Source organism: Hippopotamus amphibius, chromosome 4 (assembly GCF_030028045.1).
Source record: "Hippopotamus amphibius kiboko isolate mHipAmp2 chromosome 4, mHipAmp2.hap2, whole genome shotgun sequence".
In the NCBI taxonomy this organism is placed as follows: domain Eukaryota; kingdom Metazoa; phylum Chordata; class Mammalia; order Artiodactyla; family Hippopotamidae; genus Hippopotamus; species Hippopotamus amphibius.
The window spans coordinates 131146241-131167179 of NC_080189.1; the positions used below are offsets into that span (position 1 = coordinate 131146241).

General features: G+C 37.1%; 1 protein-coding gene across 1 annotated transcript in view; it reads right to left on the reverse strand.

Moving 5' to 3' along the window:
- ST8SIA6 (ST8 alpha-N-acetyl-neuraminide alpha-2,8-sialyltransferase 6) overlaps positions 1-20939 on the reverse strand; it is a 139411-nt gene that overhangs the window by 36785 nt on the left and 81687 nt on the right. The window contains exon 4 of the mRNA XM_057732670.1: positions 339-425. Within this exon, the coding sequence (XP_057588653.1) occupies positions 339-425 (87 nt within the window). The remainder of the gene's footprint in view (positions 1-338; positions 426-20939) is intronic.

The following is a 20939-nucleotide window of genomic DNA, read 5'->3' on the forward strand; positions in this document are numbered from 1 at the left end:
TATACTGCTACATTTTATTTACAAATAAATGTCAAATACAAACGGTACAAAGAAGCAGCAACATCCTCGAAAATATAATAAAAAGGACAACAAATACTTCCTTTTTGAAGTTGGGATTTTTGTAATGAATTTTAGCAACATAATTACAAATACAAATGTCTATCTAAGACCTAGGGATAGAGGGCCTTGTGTCTCATGAGAGGATCTAAGAATGAAATGTTCCTGACTGTCACTTGGCCTCGTCTACTTTTCTTTTTAACAACACATTGCTTATTTTCCCAACAAAGCAAATGTACAAAAGATTTTTATCTCATATTATTTAGGAAGAAATTTTTTACCGAAAATTCTCATATTCTTCTGCTTGTCGTTTCCAGGGACAACTCTGGGTATTTGTGATAATCTGAAGATAGTCATCCTCTGAATACCTAAAAGTCAAATATCCATGAAGTTAGAAAAGAAAGGTTTCACTTATTGCTAAATGAATATATGTCTTCTAAAGGACACTTATAATCTATTCATTTTAGCCCTTGAAATCTTTTCTGAAATAAGGTGATGTAGAAATAAGTAAACATCATACCCATTTCAAAATATCTAGGAACATGCAATTCACAAAGAATTATTATGTTGATTTAGGAGTGTGTAATTTGCATGTATCATAAGTCAAGTTTAGTATTATTACAAACCAACCGTGACAGCACACCAATTCACATGTGTGTCTTAAGGCTATTTCACCTTAGCGTCTCATTAACAAATAAATATATTTTTATAGACATTTACCATAAACATATAGTTTATCACCTTTTTCAGACTCTAAGTTGATAGATTTACTTCGGGATATATGGATAGCATTTCCCCAAAATAATCATCTTAAATTTTAATTCTGAACAGTACATTAAAAAAACCAGATTAGGCGAGGTTAAAAAAGATGTATATTGGCATAAAATCTACAAGCACAGTGGTACAGTTTGGCCGGATGCCAGTCCCTGGTTGATTTCCCTCCACCTGAAATTTCGTCATTAAGTAATAATTCCCTAAATCACAAAATAGCTTCTAGTCTTTAAGAGTTAACGATTAAAATGCATATATCCTTTCGAGTGAAAAAAACCTTGAATTTTCTTTCAGTTAACTGCATAGTCATCAGTTGCTAGCTAGCTGAGATCAAGGCTTTGCAATAAAAAGATAGAGTAGGTGTTGGTGAGTGGCTGGGGAAGGCAGTGAATAATCTTGTCAGGAAAATACCTTCCCCACCCCCACATAGTATAATGCAGATCCTCCCAAGCCCATCTCTAAAAGGAGGTATTTATTATAGGTGGGAAAGGTAGTCAACCAAGCAACTCCTCTGCCCTTGAAATTTACCTACCTTTTGGGTTTCTCACCTGTCAATGTTGCAACCAAGATTAATCAAAAATATTTTCTCTTGGTTCCCATTGGACTGGCTAAGAAAAGCTGAAAATCTGGAAAGACTTTGCTAAATACTAAAGGAGAAGCGAACCAAAGAGCTACCACAGGAGACATTAAAAATAGTTTTACTTGCACACAGGCTTCCAACCTCAATCGTTTTACTTCACTCTCCGTGCCCCAAGACTTGTCACCAAGGGACTTGAGAGATCTATACTCTAGCCCCAAAGCTTTGTCTAGATGTGGCACTTTCCAACTGGAGTGAGGACTGCCTGTCTCCACATGGTGAGAGTTAGCTAAAGATCTTCTGCAAAGCAGCATTAAGCTAAAAAAAAAAAAAAAAAAAAAAAGACATGCACATTCAGCAGCCTACTTAAGGCTCTCTCAATTTCTGGCCCTTCAAGAGAGAGACGTGACATTGCGACTACCCTCTCCTGTTGGAGGAGTCTTGTCTACCACCAGGGCATGGTTTTCAGTCATTTGGTCACATTGGAAAAAGGACAACAATCAAAGTACTCTGTGTACCAGGGTCCATCATGCAAAGTGACAAAAGAATTGTCTCACATTTCTCACAGAACTAGAACAAATAATCCTAAAATTTATACAGAATCATAAAAGATCCAGAATTGCCAAAGCAATCCTGAGGAAAAAAAACAAAGCAAGAAGCATAACCCTCCCAGACTTCAGACAATACTACAGAGCCACAATAATCAAAACGGCATGGTATTGGCACAAAAACAAACATGGATCAATGGAACAAGATAGAGACCCCAGAAATAAATCTGCACACCTAAGATCAATTAATCTTTAACAAAGGAGGCAAGAATATACAATGGGGAAAAGTCTCTTCAGCAAGTGGTGTTGGGAAAGTTGGACAGCCACATGTAAATCAATGATGTTAGAGCACACCTTCATACCATATGCAAAAATAAACTCAAAATGTCCTAAAGACTGAAACATAAGACATGATACCATAAAACTCCTAGAAGAGAACACAGGCAAAACATTGTGACATGTATCGTACCAATGTTTTCTTAGGTCAGTTTGCCAAGGCAACAGAAACAAAAGCAAAACAAATGGGACTTAATCAAACTTATAAGCTTTTGCACAGCAAAGGAAACCACAAACAAAAGGAATCTAAGACAACCTACAGAACTGGGAAAAAGTATTTGCAAATGATGCAACTGACAAGGGCTTAATTTCCAAAGTATACAAACAGCTCATACAACTCAACAACAAAAAAACAAACAACTCAATTGAAAAATGGGCAGAACTAAAAAGGCTTTTTCCAAAGAAGACATACAGATGGTCAACAGGTACATGAAAGGATGCTCAACATCACTAATTATTGGAGAAATGCAAATCAAAACTACAATGAGGTACCTACCACCTCATACCAGTCAGAATGGCCATCATGAAAAAGTCTACAAATAACACATGCTGGAGAAGGTATGGAGAAAAGGGACCCCTCCTACACTGTTGATGGGAATGTAAGTTAGTACAGGCACTATGGAAAACAGTGTGGAGGTTCCTCAAAAAACTAAAAATAGAGTTAGCATATGATCCAGCAATCCCATTCCTGGGCATAAATCCAGAAAAGATGAAAATGCTAATTTGAAAAGATGCATGCACCCCAATGTTCACTGCAGCACTATTTACAATAGCCAAGACATGGAAGAAACCAAAGGGTCCATCAACAGATGAAAGGATTAAAAAGATGTGAATATTACTCAGTCACAAAAGAAAATGAAATAATGCCATTTGCAGCAACATGCATGGACCTAGAGATTATCATAGCAAGTGAAGTAAGTTGGACAAAGACGAATATCATACGATATCAATTATATATGATATCTAAAAGAATGATACAAATCAACATATTTACAAAACAGAAACAGACACACAGACAGAAAATTTATGGTTACCAAAAGGCAAGGCAGGAGGGATAAATTAGGAGTTTGTGATTAACAGATATATATTACTATATATAAAATAGATAAACAACAAAGACCTACTGTATAGCACAGGGAACTATACTCAATATCGTGTATTACTTATAATGGAAAAGAATCTGAAAAAGTGCATATATAGAAAATATATGTATATGTATATAATATATAATTGAATCACTTTGCTGTAAACCTGAAACTAACACAACATTGTAAATCAACTATATTTCAATAAAAGTTTAATAAGTTAAAAAAAACGAATTCTTGTCTCACAAAGCTCAATTAAAGAGAAACGGAAAGGCCAAATACAAATATTTAATTAAACCAATGACCAGAGAAAAGATGGCGGCGAAGCAGAGAGACGTGGAGTGCATCCCTCTCCACAGATGCATTGGGAATGCACGGAAGGACGCAGTCATTCCCACAGAGAACCAGCTGAACACCAGCAGACGGCCTCGGACACCAGAGAGGGCTGCGGGGAGCCTGACATAGCCGGTAGGGAGGCATCTACGAGGGCTCAAAGAGGGTGAAGCGGCGGAGCTGTGGCAGACGGGAGGGAGTGAGAAACATACGGAGGGTCCGCAGCGTAGCTCAGTGTTCCCGGACCGAGACATCGATCCGCGGCTGAACGGAGGGTCCAGGAGCGGGAGCGTGGGAACTGGAGAGCTGGTTCAGGGTGAGAAACATTGTTGCCAGTAGGGTGACGGACCGAGAGGACAGGAGGGAGGAGGTCCGCGGAGAGGAGTGCCCGTCCCTGAGAGCTGCCCGGCCATGATGGCGGCTGGAGGCTGCAGGCTCGCGGGTGGGGGGGAGGAGCCGCGCGCCTAGCCTCTCTCTGTCTTTCGCTCCTCTGCAACAGGCAGTGGAGAGATGCCCATGGGCCACCTAAGGCGCTCAGGGATAACAAGCACCCTCAGGCACTCGGGCGGGGCTAGATTAAAACCCCTTGCAACGCCAGCAGCAGGGAGGCTGCCAAGAAAAAAAAAAAAAACAACAGCAACAACAACAACAAAAAACCCGAGAGAGGACCAACTCTAAGACTTTCTGTTTACACCTGAGCCACCAGCGCCCACTGCAACAGGCACCTCCAAGCCTGACTGAAACAACAGTGCGCCACTGCTCACTCACTCCCAGGAGAAGGAGCCACTATTGTACCCTCTCCCTCCCCACCCACCGACGCTTACAGACGAACAATAAAGGAACCTCTGCTGGTCACAGAATAACACAAAAAAAACCCAAGGCAAGGAGAAGGACACTTACAGCTGAGACGCTAAGGAAACAGAAATAGTAGTATCAATACCTATTGAACTGGTCCATTCTGGGATCAGTTCTGGATTTTTTTTTTTTTCTTTCTCTCTCTCTCTCTTTTTTTTTTTTTTTTTTTTGATTTATTAAATACGATCTTAGCCCTAAGGGATCTACAAGTTTTATAACATAATTTTTTAATGATATTTTTTATTCTTTTTTTTTTTTGCCTTTTTATATACTTCTATATCTAGCTGTTTTTGGTAGTACGGACAAAATATCTCTCATACTTTCCTTTCATCCCTATCTTTTATACACTTCTATTCCTTTCTTTTTATTTCCATATTTCCAACCACATTACGCTCTTCTGTTCCCCTTTCTTCCAGCCTTTTTAAGTCTATTTTATCTTAACATACTTATAAGCAACACTATCGGTCTGCTCAGACTCCTTGCTCTATTCTCCAGATGATGCACAGCCTTGGTATTTAATATTAGGCTTTTGTCTTTATCTTAGTTCTTAGTACAGGTGTCTAATTACATTCTGAGAATCTCCATTCTCTCTGGTGGTACTCCAGCTCTTTTCTATATTTGATCCTAGCTTACAAAATCTCCCTGGATTGATGTTTGTATGTGTAGGGTGTTATTTGTTGTTTGTTTGCTTTTGCTTTTGTCTCTGATTTGTTCTGTTTCAGTTGTCAATTTCTGCTGGGTTTCTCTTTGAATATCTGATAGCACACTGGGGTTCTGTCAGGTCTTTCTAGAGCCTTATGTCCTAACGGATTCAGTAATTGTGTGTCTTATACATGTATGTGTTTCCTAGACTTAATATTCATTTAATCCAATACTTGGACATTACTCTGAGGCTTGGACAGTCTTCTATAAACACCTCTATCACCAGGACAAGCAACCCCAAAAGTTTGGACAACCATGAGGAAACAAAGAAACACCATGCAGGCAAAGGAGCAGGAAAAAAACCCACAAGACCAAATAAATGAAGAGGAAATAGGAAAAATGCCTGAAAAAGAATTTAGAGTAATGATAGTAAAAATGATACAAAATCTCAATAACAAAATAGAGAAAGTACAAGAAACAGTTCATAAGAACTCAGAAAAACAAACAGCAATGGATAACAAAATAACTGAAATTAAAAATACTCTAGATGCTATAACCAGCAGAATGACTGAGGCAGAAGAACGAATAAGTGAGTTGGAAGATAGAATGGGGGAAATAAATGCCACAGAGCAGGAAAAAGAAAAAAGAATAAAAAGAATAGAAGACAGTCTCAGAGACCTCAGTGATAACCTTAAACGTACCAACATTTGAATTACAGGCATCCCAGAAGAAGAAGAAAACAAGAAAGGGTCTGAGAAAATATCTGAAGAGGTTATACTGGAAAACTTCCCCAACATGGGAAAGGAAATAATGAACCAAGTCCAAGAAGCACAGAGAGTCCCATACAGAATAAACCCAAGGAGAAATACACCAAGACACATATTAATCAAACTAACGACAATTAAACACAAAGAAAAAATATTAAAAGCAGCAAGAGAAAAGCAACAAACAACATATAAGGGAAAACCCATCAGGATAACAGCTGACCTTTCTACAGAAACTCTGCAGGCCAGAAGGGAATGGCAGGATATACTGAAAGTCCTGAAAGAGAGAAACCTACAGCCAAGAATACTCTACCCAGCAAGAATCTCATTCAGATTTGAGGGAGAAATCAAAAGCTTTCCAGACAAGCAAAAGTTAAGAGAATTCAGCACCACCAAACCAGCCTTACAACAAGTGCTAAAGGAACTTCTCTAAGTAGGAAACACAAGAAAAGGAAAACACCTACAAATACAAACCCAAAACAATTAAGAAACTGGTAATCAGAACACACATGTCAATAATCACCTTAAATGTAAATGGATTCAATGCTCCAACCAAAAGACACAGACTGGCGGAATGGATACAAAAACAAGACCCTTCTATATGCTGCCTACAAGAAACCCACTTCAGACCAAGGGATACACATAGACTGAAAGTAAAGGGATGGAAAAAGATATTCCATGCAAATGGAAGCCAAAAGAAAGCTGGAGTACCAATACTCATATCAGACAAATTAGACTTGAAAGTAAAGACGATTAAAAGAGACAAGGAAGGACACTACATAATGATCAAGGGATCCATTCAAGAAGAACATATCACAATGGTAAATATCTATGCCCCCAATATAGGAGCACCTCAATACATAAGGCAAATGCTAACAGCTATAAAAGGGGACATCGACAGGAACACAATAATAGTGGGAGACTTGAACACCCCACTTACATCAATGGACAGATCATCCAAACAGAAAATAAATAAAGACACACAAGCTTTAAATGACACATTAGACCATCTCAACTTAATTGATATTTATAGGACATTCCATCCAAAAACGACAGACTACACTTTCTTCTCAAGTGCACACGGAACATTTTCCAGGATAGATCACATCTTGGGGCACAAATCAAACCTCAGCAAATTCAAGAAAATTGAAATCATATCAATCATCTTCTCAGACCACAACGCCATGAGACTAGATATCAATTACAGGAAAAAAACTGCAAAAAATACAAACACATGGAGGCTAAACAATTCACTCTTAAACAACCAAGGAAGCACTACAGAAATCAAAGAGGAAATCAAAAAATATCTAGAAACAAATGACAACGAAAACACAACAACCCAAAACCTATGGGATGCAGCTAAAGCAGTTCTAAGAGGGAAGTTTATAGCAATACAGTCCTACCTTAAGAAACAAGAAAATGATCGAATAAACAACCTAACCTTACACCTCAAACAACTAGAGAAAGAAGAACAAAGAAACCCCAAAGTGAGCAGAAGGAAAGAAATCATAAAGATCAGAGCAGAAATAAATGAAAAAGAAAGGAAAGAAACCATAAGAAAAATAAATAAAACTAAAAGCTGGTTCTTTGAGAAGATTAACAAAATTGATAAACCATTAGCCAGACTCATCAAGAAAAAAAGGGAGAAGATGCAAATCAACAGAATTAAAAATGAAAAAGGAGAAGTCACAATGGACACCTCAGAAATACAAAACATCATGAGAGACTACTACAAGCAACTATATGCCAATCAATTGGAGAACCTGGAAGAAATGGATACATTCTTAGAAAAATACAATCTTCCAAGACTGAACCAGGAAGAAATAGAAACCATGAACAGACCAATCACAAGTATGGAAATTGAGGCAGTGATTAAAAATCTCCCAACTCACAAAAGCCCAGGACCATATGGATTCACGGGCGAATTCTATCAAACATTTCAAGAAGCGCTAACACCTATCCTTCTCAAACTCTTCCAAAATATTGCAGAAGGCGGAGCACTCCCAAACTCATTCTACGAGGCCACCATCACCCTGATACCAAAACCAGGCAAAGATGTCACAAAAAAAGAAAACTACAGACCAATATCACTGATGAATATAGATGCAAAAATCCTCAACAAAATACTAGCTAACAGACTCCAACAGCACATTAAAAAAATCATACACCATGATCAAGTGGGGTTTATCCCTGGGATGCAAGGATTCTTCAATATACGCAAATCAATCAACGTGATACATCATATCAACAAATTGAAGGATAAAAACCATATGATCATTTCAATAGATGCAGAAAAAGCTTTTGACAAAGTTCAACATCCATTTATGATCAAAGCTCTCCAGAAAATGGGCATAGAAGGAAATTACCTCAACATAATAAAAGCCATATATGAAAAACCAAAAGCCAACATCATTCTCAATGGGGAAAAACTGGAAGAATTCCCTCTAAGAACAGGAACAAGACAAGGGTGTCCACTCTCACCACTATTATTCAACATAGTTTTGGAAGTTTTAGCCACAGCAATCAGAGAAGAAAAAGAAATCAAAGGAATCCAAACTGGAAAAGAAGAAGTAAAATTGTCACTCTTTGCAGATGACATGATATTATATATAGAAAACCCTAAAGACTCTACCAGAAAACTGCTAGCACTCATTGATGAGTTTAGTAAAGTAGCAGGATACAAAATTAATGCACAGAAATCTCTTGCATTCATATACACTAACAACGGAAGAGCAGAAAGAGAAATTAAGGAAACTCTCCCATTCACCACTGCAACAAAAAGAATAAAATACCTAGGAATAAACCTGCCTAAGGAGGCAAAAGATCTGTATGCAGAAAACTTTAACACATTGTTGAAAGAAATCAAAGACGACACAAACAGATGGAGGGACATACAATGTTCCTGGATTGGAAGAATCAACATCGTGAAAATGTCTGTACTACCCAAAGCAATTTACAGATTCAATGCAATCCTGATCAAATTACCAATGGCATTTTTCACAGAACTAGAACAAGAAATCTTACGATTTGTATGGAAACGCAAAAGACCCCGAATAGCCAAAGCAATCTTGAGAAGGAAAAATGGAGTTGGTGGAATCAGGCTTCCTGACTTCAAACTATACTACAAGGCCATAGTGATCAAGACAGTATGGTACTGGCACAAAAATAGAAAGGAAGATCAATGCAATAGAATAGAGAACTCAGAAGTAAGCCCAAACACATATGGGCACCTTATCTTTGACAAAGGAGGCACGAGTATACAATGGAAAAAAGACAGCCTCTTCAATAAGTGGTGCTGGGAAAATTGGACAGCAACATGTCAAAGAATGAAATTAGAACACTTCCTAACACCATACACAAAAATAAACTCCAAATGGATTAAAGACCTACATGTAAGGCCAGACACTATAAAACTCCTAGAGGAAAAATATAGGCAGCACACTCTATGACATACATCAAAGCAACATCCTTTTTGACCCACCTCCTAGAATCATGGACATAAAATCAAGAATAAACAAATGGGACCTCATGAAACTTAAAAGCTTTTGCACAGCAAAAGAAACCATAAACAAGACTAAAAGGCAGCCCTCAGAATGGGAAAAAATAATTGCCTATGAAACAGCGGACAAAGGATTAACCTCCAAAATATACAAGCAGCTCATGAAGCTTAATACCAAAACAGCAAATAACCCAATCCACAAATGGGCAGAAGACCTAAATAGACATTTCTCCAAAGAAGACATACAGATGGCCAACAAACACAGGAAAAGATGCTCAACATCACTCATCATCAGAGAAATGCAAGTCAAAGCCACAATGAGGTATCACCTCACACCAATCAGAATGGCCATCATCACAAAGTCTGGAAACCACAAATGTTGGAGAGGGTGTGGAGAAAAGGGAACTCTCCTGCACTGTTGGTGGGACTGCAAGTTGGTACAGCCACTATGGAAAACAATTTGGAGGTTCCTTAAAAAACTACAAATAGAACTACCATATGATCCAGTCATCCCACTCCTGGGCATATACCCAAAGAAAACCATAATCCCAAAAGAAACTTGTACCATGATGTTTATTGCAGCACTATTTACAATAGCCAGGACATGGAAGCAACCTAAATGCCCATCAACAAATGAATGGATACAGAAGATGTGGCATATATATACAATGGAATATTACTCAGCTATAAAAAGGGATGAGATGGAGCTATATGTAATGAGGTGGATAGAACTACAATCTGTCATACATAGTGAAGTAAGTCAGAAAGAAAAGGACAAATATTGTATACTAACTCACATATACGGAATCTAAAAATGGTACTGATGAACTCAGTGACAAGAATAAGGATGCAGATACAGAGAATGGACTGGAGAACTCAAGGTATGGGAGGGGACAGGGGGTAAAGGGGAAACTGAGACGAAGCGAGAGAGTAGCACAGACATATATATATTACCAACTGTAAAATAGTCAGTGGGAAGTTGTTGTATAACAAAGGGAGTCCAGCTCGAGGATGGAAGATGCCTTGGAGGACTGGGGCAGGGAGGGTGGGGGGGACTCGAGGGGGGGTCGGGGAAGGGAGGGAGTACGGGGATGTGTGTATGGAAACAGATGATTGAGCCTGGTGTACCCCCCCAAAAAAAAATAAAAAAATTAAAAAAAAAAATTAAACCAATGAGAATTGCAACTGTATCTTAAGTCATCAAAACATATCATGAAAAGTATACAGCAAATGGGAAATTACTACCCTATCATTAAAAACCAAATGTGTCAGAGTTTAAAGTTTTATTGAAATTACATTTATTAGATTAAAAAAAGAAATTAAATTTCTCATGATGTATAGCTAAGAAAATAAGATTAGTGAATTTGAAGACAACAATAGAAACTTGAAAATGAAACATAAAGGGAAAAAAAGGTTGAATGAAAAAGCTGCAGAGAATCATTCAACTGTGAGACAACCTCAAGGGGCCTAGTATATGAGAAATTATGGTCCTAGCAAGAAACATGAAAAAAAACGACACCAAGGCACATAATACAAAATTTTCTTTAAACCAGCGATAAAGAGGAAAACTTAAAAGTAGAAGAGGAAAAAGACACATTATGTACATAGAGACAAGGATAAGAATTACAGCATAACTCGTCAGAAACAATGCAAGTCAGAGGCAGTGGAACAATGTCACTAAAACAGAACAGGATTTGGCAGGACGGTCAACCTAGGATTCTAGAGTGAGCATACCTCTCAAAAAATGAAGGTAAAATAAAGACTTTTTCAGGTGTAAGAAGGCTGAAGGAATTCATACCAGCAAATCTGTAGCACTAGGAATACTAAAGGAAATCCTTCAGGCAGAAGAAAAAAATGAAACCAGATCAACGTCTAGACTGACAACAAAGTAATGAAGAACACTGGGAATGGTACAAATGTAAATATATATAAAAGATAGTTTCTTCTTTTTCTATGTCTTTTAAATAACTGACTGAAGTAAAATATAATAATAATCTATTGGAAAATTTATAACGTGTAGAAATAAATGCCTGAAAATTATAGAAGAAAGGCCAGAAAGGGAAGAGGAGAACAGAAGTGGTATAAATCACTTAAACGTAGACTGTGATAAGAAAAGGATGTATCCTGTTTACCTAAAGCAACTAATAAGAACAAACCATAAAAAGTGATAAAATGTATCACTCAATCCAAGGGAAAAAGAACAACAAGCAGACAAACAGAAAATAAATTCTACAAGATGGTAGACTTAAACCATGCATATGGATAATCATGTTAAATGTTAATAATCTAAACATATCACTTAAAAGACAGAGAATGTCAGATTGGATTTTTGAAAACTAGGAACCAACCACATATTATTTGTAAGAAACTCCTTGCATGTATATATGTGCACACACACATACACAAGTAAGTTAAAAGTAAAAAGATGGAGAAAAGTGTACCATGGTAGAACTAATTAAAATGAAGTTGGAGTGGCTATATTCACATCAGCAGATTTCTGAGCAAGGAATAGTAATATAAAAAATAGGCTAAAAACAGAAATAGATAAAATTGAAAGAAAAGAAGCAATGAAATAAAAAGCTGCTTCACTGAAAAATTAATAAAATTAATAAACTTCTTGCCACATTCATCAGGCAAAAGAGAAGATACAAATGACTAATATTAGTAATGAGAGAAGGTGCAGCACTAACAGTTCTACATTCATTAAAAGTACAGACTTTATGCCCAAAAATCTGACAACTTAGATGCAATGGACATATTCATCAAAAGACACAAACTACCAAAGTTCATTCAAGAAGAGATAGATAACGTGAATAGTCCTATAGTTATTAATTAAATTGAATCTGTATTAAAATGCATCCTACAAATACCAAGCTCAAATGGCTTCACTGGAGAATTTTTATCAAACATTTAAGGAATACTAACACCAATTCTACACAAACTCTTCTATAAAACTGAAGCAGGGGATACATCCCAATTCATTCTATACGAACAGGGCTACCCTGATGCCAAAACAACAAAAAGACATTAAAAGAACAACAACAAAAGACCCTACAGACCAATATCTCTTACAAGCATAGATACAAAAATCCGTAACAAAATATTAGCAAACTGAATTCAACAATATATTAAAAAGATAAGGCACTATGACCAGCTGGGGTGCATCTCAGGAGTGGAAGGTTGGTTTATTTGAAAATCAATCAATGCAATCTACCATACTAATAAAATAAAGGAAAAAAGAAAAACCAAATATTCTCAATACATGGAGAAAAAAACATTTGACCTAATTCAATATTTAGCCATGACAAAAATTCTCAGTAAACCCAGTATAGAAGGGAATTTATACAACTTCAATAAGGGGCATCTACAAAAAAACACTGTATAGCTAGGATCACACATAACAGTGAAGGATGGAATGCTTTCTGTCTAAGATCAAGATCAAGGCAAGGATGTCCATTCTCACCATCTCTATTCTATGCTGTACTGGAGGTCCAACCAGAGCAATAAGTCAAGAAAAAGAAAGCCATCCAGATTAAAAAGGAATACGTAAAACTGTCTTTATTCAGAGATAATATGACCCATCTAAGGAATCTACCAAAAAAACTTTTAGAACTAATAATTTAGCAAAATTACAAGATATAAGGTCAGTATACTGAATCAATTATATTCCTGTATATTAACAAGACACAATTAGAATGGAAACTTAAAATAATGCCACTTATAACATCACACTTGTGAAATACTTAGAAATAAATTTGACCAAAGATGTGCAAGACCTGTACACTTAAAAAGCACAAAATACTCCTGAGAGAAATTAAATAAGACCTAAATAAATGGAGCACTATTCCATGTCCACGGGTCAGAAGACTCAAGATTATTAAGATGACAATTTTCCCCAAGTAGATCTATATATATGGTGCAATTGTAATCAAAATTCCAGCAGCCTTTTCCGTAGAAATTGAGAAGCTGATTCAAAAATTACAAGGAGATTTAAAGCCCTGGAATAGCCAAAAGAACCTGAAAATTAACAACAAATTTGGAAGTGTTGTACTACCTGGTTTTAGGACTTACTACAGCGTTGTAATAATCAGAGCAGGGTCTTATTTACATCAACAGATAAATAAATTAGTGGAAGAGGAGAAAATTCAGACATAAAGCTTTTTTCACTGTAATTGAGTGGGAAAAAAATAATCTTTTAACAAATGTTACTGAAACAACTGGATAGCTATCTATTTTTCAAAAGAAATGATCAAATCTTACCTCATTCCATCTACTAATATTAATGACCCCAAGTGGATCATTAATCTAAATGTAAGAACTAAAACTGGAAAACTTCTGGAGAAACCATAAACAAATCTTAATGACCTTGGGTTTTGTACGTACTATGCACATAATGTACAACCTATAAAAGAAGACATCTATAAACTAAACTTCATCAAAATTAAAAGGTTACTTTTCAAAAAATACTGGACAGAAAAAGTCAAGCCACAAACTGAGAAAATATATTTGCACACACATATCTGATAAAGAACTTGTATGCAGAATATGTAAAGAACTCAAAGATCAATAAGGTAATCCGCCCAATTAAAAACTGGGCCAAAGACTTGAATAAACACTACAGATGATAAACAGGTCACAAATCAACACATGAAAAGATGCTCAACAACATTAGTTACTAGGGAACGGCAAACTAAAATCACAATTATATACTACTCTGCATCCACTAGAATGGCTAGAACTGAAAAGACAGACCACACTACGTTTGGCAAGGAGTGGAGTTAGTGGAACTCTCACACATTACAGGTAAGAATGTAAAATCTACAGCTGCTTCTGAAAACTATTTGGTAATTTCTTCAAAGGGTAAACTTACATATACCAAGCAACCCAGCTGTTCTATTCCAAGAGAAATGAAAACTTACAGCCACAAAAAGACTTACATACAAATGTTCATGGCAGCTTTATTTGTAACAGCCCCAAACTAAATCTCATCAAAACATCTATTAAGAGGTGAATGGATGAACAGGCTGTGGATCCACCTACAATGAAATACAATATTGTTGCTTTTATTTGGGGATGAAAAGGAATGAACTATTGATACCTGCAAAAACATAGATCAATCTCAAAGTAAGTACCCTGGATGAAAAAATACAGACAAAAAAAGAGTACACAATGTAGATTCCATTCCAGCAAATGAAATGTCTACAGTGACCAAGAGCATGTGAGGGGTTGCCTGGATATGGGGGCTGGTACAAGAGGGCAGGCAGTGGTAGAGAGGAATGGATGACCAAAAAGCATGAGGACACTTTGGTGGGTGATGGCTGTCTTCTTAACCCCGACGGGGGGGATGGTGCATGCAAATGCCGCGACTCCTCACATTGTGCACTTAAGTTACAGTACATTGTACGTCATTTACCCCTCAAAAAAACTTTCAAAATGTTCATATTGGGCTACAAAATTGTATTTTCCATGGTGAGAAATAAGATAATAAGCATTACACATCGGCCATGGTTAAGGACCAAATATTTAAAATTCAAAATTCTAGTTATGCTGAAGCTACAGTGTGTATATATATAAATATATATATATATATATATATATTTTTTTTTTTTTGGCTGTGCCACACAGCTTGTGGGATCTTAGTTCTATGACCAGGGATCGAACCCACGTCTGCTGCAGTGGAATCGCGGAGTCTCAACCACTGGACCGCCAGGGACGTCCCTACAGTATACTTAAAGGAATATGCTACTTCCTATGTGCTCTCTGAGTCCCTAGCCCAATGCTCCTATAATAGCCTTTCTCACATTGAATTTCCTTCTGTGTTCATATGTTGGCTGCCCTTCTAGACTATGCTTTTGCCCGCAGGCCCCCAATGGCTATTTCTAGCCTAACACAATCCCAGGTCAAGCTGATTATTCTTATTAACCCAGGAAATGCATGCATAATTATAAATATGAAATGTAATGAGGTCATAAACTGTGTAAGTTCAGAGCAAATTTCCTTATTCCACAGATTATGGCTTATACTTAGTAACATTGCCCAGTGCTGACGTGCACTCCCTTGACCTGTTCACACATCATCCTATGTTAAAGTCAAGCCTCCCCCTCCTTCAGCATGTGGCCTGAAGATCCTCAGATTAGAGCTCAGTAGCTGGTCAGTCTCTTAACCCAACTCATCTTTCCTGCTTTCCCAATTCCTTAGCATGAAATAAAAAGAATCTGCATGTGTGCATATCTGGTTACACTTTTACCCTTTTTGCAATGATTACCCCATATGTTGACTGCCTCCATTTTCGTCTTTGAACTCCCTCAATTGTGATCAATGCAGAATTTGCTGAGATTTCACACAGGAAATGGAGGAAAGGGGTTATGTTGCTAGAGATCTAACCTGTGCAACTTTTAAAAGCAAAAAAATTACAATAAATCTCTATCTTATTTTGGCCAGCTCTTGAACTTGAGAGTAATTTCTTTTCTCAACCCTCTTTGTTGACACAGGATGGGTGTGGGGAACCTCTCTTCCCTACCTCCTTACTTTCTTTCCATTATTGTGCTAGAGCTGGCTCATACAAGCTTGGGACAGCTGCCTGGTAAATTTCCATCAATGTTGTGAGCAGGTTGTTAAATCACTGGTAGCTTGAAATTAGCCAAGGTGGGACTATTTATACCACTGGAATCAGCAAATGGGACAAGTCAGGGCTCCTTTCTCCCCAAGCTAGTTGTTAAACATAAGTGCACCACTGCTCCTATAGTTCTCCACCCCAATTCTACAAAACTTTCCACAACTTTCTCAAAACTTTCCACTCTCCCCCAAGTTTTAGCCTTATGGAGGCCAGCCGAGAGCGCCAGGTAAGACTTTGCTGCCACATCTGACTCATTGAGAAGACTGATTCAGAGTGGTCCTATGCCTCAGTGAAACAAAACTGTCATGTTAGATCCAAATAGCAACTACAATCTTGGGAAATTACAGATGACTTTATTTCTCCGAAGATTTTAAGCCAACGTTCTTATGTGCATTATACTTTAACTTCGGCTTACTTGCAAAGCACAGTTTGTGTTATTTTGAATCATTCTTTCCTTTATGTCAAGCTTAGTCTAGAACATTAAAATCATCATGCATTGCCATTTAGAATAAAGGTGCACTGTAAAAGATGCATAGTCTTTGAAACGTTTTGTTTTCGTGACATCTACTCCAATAAATTGTAGCTGGCTCCAATGTAACTTAATATTGAAAGATGTCAATCATAATGTATCCAATTTTACCTGTAAGTTAGCTACAGGGACAGGCTTTTGACTTTATAGCCCCTGACATTTAAAACCAAGTCAAACACATTACTGCAGACCTATGTATCCATATTATAAAAGGAAAAATACTCCTAGCCATTTTATGATCAGAAAATAATACTCAAGGTACTTACTTCCTGGGGTTGCTGTGTTCAAAGAATCTTTTTTTATGTCCAGTCTAGAAATGAAGCATTATCCTCTGATATTATAAAGGGGAAGACTAAAGAATAAGGAATGTTAAAGGGAGGTTATTTTTTCCCCTACATGTTTGTGCTTTTCTACTGAAAAATATATATCACCAACCAGCTTTTTCAGAAAGTTAAGATTACCACAGTACCACCATGATCTGTAAGGTGGGAGCATGGCTAAAGAAGGAAAAACATCACATGGATGCTACAGGTGTGGGCTAATTTGTGAAATAACTGTGCCTCTGTGGAAGTTTCCTGCTGAGTAAAATGCTCTAAATCACATCATGCTTTCTGCAAATTTACATTCATAGTTGGTTTTCGGTCGCAAAGCATGTCCCTCACCTCACAGTGTGAGAGGCAGCTACCCCATAATATCACCTGCATTTTTAGGGATGACAAAACTAAAAGTTCTGAGAAGATAAACAGCTTGCTCAATATTGTATTATAAGCAGATGAGCTAAGAATTAAACTCACATCTTTTACTTCACAGTCTGGCTCTCTTTCCAATATATCAGGCTGCATCTCATCTATTTTCATAATGAAACTGAAAATTAATCCCATTAGAAGTATTTTTGGTATCAAGACATACAATAAATCATACTAAATAATGCAGCAAGTTATTTTCAAAAGAATTAATGTCTACTTAAGTCATTAATAATAATACTTAAAATGAGATACAGATTATAAACAACATACAAAATGATGCTAAGTATCATTAAAATTTAAAATATTTTTCTAAGACAAATACTGTATAATATCACTTATAGGTGGAATCCAAAAAAAAAGAAACTAATGAATATAACAAAAAACAAACAGACTTACAGATATAGAGAACAAACTAGTGATTACCAGTGGGGAAAGACAAGACACGCGCAGAGAATTAAGAGGTACAAACTACTGTGTATAAAATAAACAAGCCACGAGAATATATTGTACAGCACAGGGAATATAACCACTATTTTATAATAACTATACATGGAGCAAAACCTTTAAAAATTGGGAACCACTATATAGTACACCTGAAACTAGCATATTAAATCAACTATACCTCAATAAAAAATAATAATAAAATGTTTTTCTAGAAACATCTCTTTGGAGATGAAGACCCACATGCTTTGATTAGTTTTATTTCAATTAAGATACAAATAGGGCTTTTCAAAAGGCATAATTTATGGTTAGTTAACTTAATCATTAAATATTTATTGGGTTATTTATTAGATGCCTAGACGTCATCTTGAAGATATTTATCTATCAGTCCTATGTAAACAGCTGAGGGACTGATTTAGTTTTCTATTCAGTATAACATTTCTTCATGGTGAAAGCCAATCTTTTTGTCTATTGAAATGGGTGGGGACGCACCGATAATATTGTCAGCAGGCTTCTAAACGGTATCCTGTGTAGATCAAACAGTCTTTTGTAGTTAGTTTCTACAAAACCCCTAAAGAGCTCAGGTCTACATGAAAATAAATTTTGCAAGTTAATACAGCGGTGTAAGATTTTCAGTCAATATAGTCAATCATTTTCACTGGGCAATACTTTTTAAAGGAATGACTGATGAATGTAAAAAAAGCTAAAAAAGATAAATATGTAGCAAGTAGACTGAACTGAGCAACGCATAGTACTGACATTTCATTCACTAAAGGTAAGAGAATTCAATTTATGGCACTTTTAACTCTGCGTGATGGTAACCTCTAATTAGAATGCTGTGGTTATTGTCACTTGGCATAGGAGAAAGGGATCTCAAACTTTGATTCCCTGCATACCTTTCAGTGTCCCTCAGTCAAGTTAAATATTCCAGAACAGCTTTAGAAATGAATTCCTAAATATGCCAGTGTTCTTCACAATGCCAGTGAAATCTCCATTGCCACATCTGAAAGAGTCAGATATTGATTTCTTTTTAAGAACACTTTCTCTGTCCTGAACCATTAACTCTGGGGGTTTGATGGTAATTGTATGTTTAAGACACATGCTAGGAAACACTGCAAGCAGTGACTAACTTTAGCCAACCAAGAAGGAAAGCGGTGTGTCCATTTACAAAGGGGTGGGATGTGGTATAGGAAAGCCTACACAGACTGGTGAAACATGCTAAGGCTACCACAGAGATAGGAAAGCTGTTACCACCCTAAGTCCATACACTACCCAGAAAGAGTTCTAGCTATAGGTGTAGAAGAGGATCACAGGACAGGAGAAATGGCCTTTGGTAGAGGATGCAGTCATCCCTAAACCACGCCTACAGAGAGGAATCCAGGGGAATAAATGCCCCAGACTTTCTCTCTTCCCATTTTTCACTCTCCTACCAATGACTTCCAGAAAGTAACCCTAACCAGAAGCCAAAAGTTATGAGACTCCAACTAAAGTAGCACGTGGAAGTCAGCCTCCTGAAACACACAGTAAGAATAAAAAAGGTAGAGAGCAGATCTGGAAGGTTAAAAAGGAATACCTAGCATCCATGGAAAGCTATTCATGGTGCTATTTATCAGAATTATCTAGGGGTAACAATTTACTTCACTGGACTAATTTTATATAATGCCCCAATCAAGCAGTACCACACAGTCAAACAGAAAATACAAATCTCCTTCACAAATAACTGCAACATGTAAATACAGCACCAGGACAGAAAGAATGAATAAACAAAGAATGAAGCTGATACTTGAGATTATCACATTTTTTTTCACAACACTATTGCTATATGGTTTCTGAAGATGAAAAAAGATGACCCACTTTTCAAGTTTAAAGAAAGAAATCTTTGGACATATAAGAGGATACCCAGAGTTGAAAATAACAGTTTAGTGATCTCATACTATCAGTTTTTAGAACTAGAATCCTATATATTGTGAGGAATCAGAAAGAACCAATACATTGTTTCTTCATCTCTTGAAGAGTAACATTATATAGTTAGAGTGAGTTACAAGAGCGAAGGAGCTAGCCTGGATAGTGTACCTGGGAAGATTTTTAAACCATATACCAGTGGCTATTAACCGTTTGCCTTTTAAATTCTTCTGACTCACATAAGCAGGGTTGATCTCTTCCTCTCCTGTGTCCTTTGCACCACCCTCAATCCACCAAATACCTCTATAGCACTTACCTTTTGTTTTCATGGATTTACTCAATAAATACTTACTGGGCACCTGTCATGTGTGAGGTATTGGTCTAGAGACCAATACTAAAAAGGGTGAACAAAATAAATCCTAAAAAAATCCATGTTCTCATGAAATTTATATTGTAATAGGGGATTATGGACAATAAACCCAATGTATGGGATAACCTGTGTTCTCCAAAAGTCATATTTTGAAATCCTAACCCCCAGTACCTCAGAATATGACTGTATTTGGAGATAAGGCCTTTAAATAGGGGATGAAATTGAAATGAGGCCATTAGGTTGGCCCCAGTCCAATCTACTGGTGTTCTTATAAGAAAAGGAATCTTGTATACAAGTAATACAGAGAGAAAGCAGGAGGGTGGCAGAGAGATAGCAGGAGGGTGGCATACATACAGAAAAGACCATGTACGTATGCTTCATACATGCTGCAGGAAGGCAAGGAGAGAGACTTCAGAGAAATCAAACCTCCTGACACCTCAATCTTAGACTTCCAACTTCTAGAACTGCGAAAAAAATAATTTCTGTTGTTTAAGCATCTAGTCTATGGTATTTTGTTATAGCAGCCCTACCAAACTGTACACCAAATAATATATAAATTAATAGCATGTTGAGGTATTATGTACTTAGTACTGTGAAGCAAAATAAAGCAGGAGAAGAGGGAAAGAAAGTATGTGAAACAGGGCTGCAATTTAAGTAGGGGTGGTCAGGGAAGACCTCCCTGGGAGGTCAGAGTTGGGCAAAGTCTTGAAGAAGGGGATTAGGTGATGCATACATGAGGGTGTGGGAATGGGAAGAACATGCCAGGCAAAGGGAAGGACAAGCACAAAGGCCAGAGGCAGAGGCAGGCAGGGTAAGTTCAAGGAACAGCAAGATGGTCAGGTGGGCTGGAAATCGCACACGAGTCACT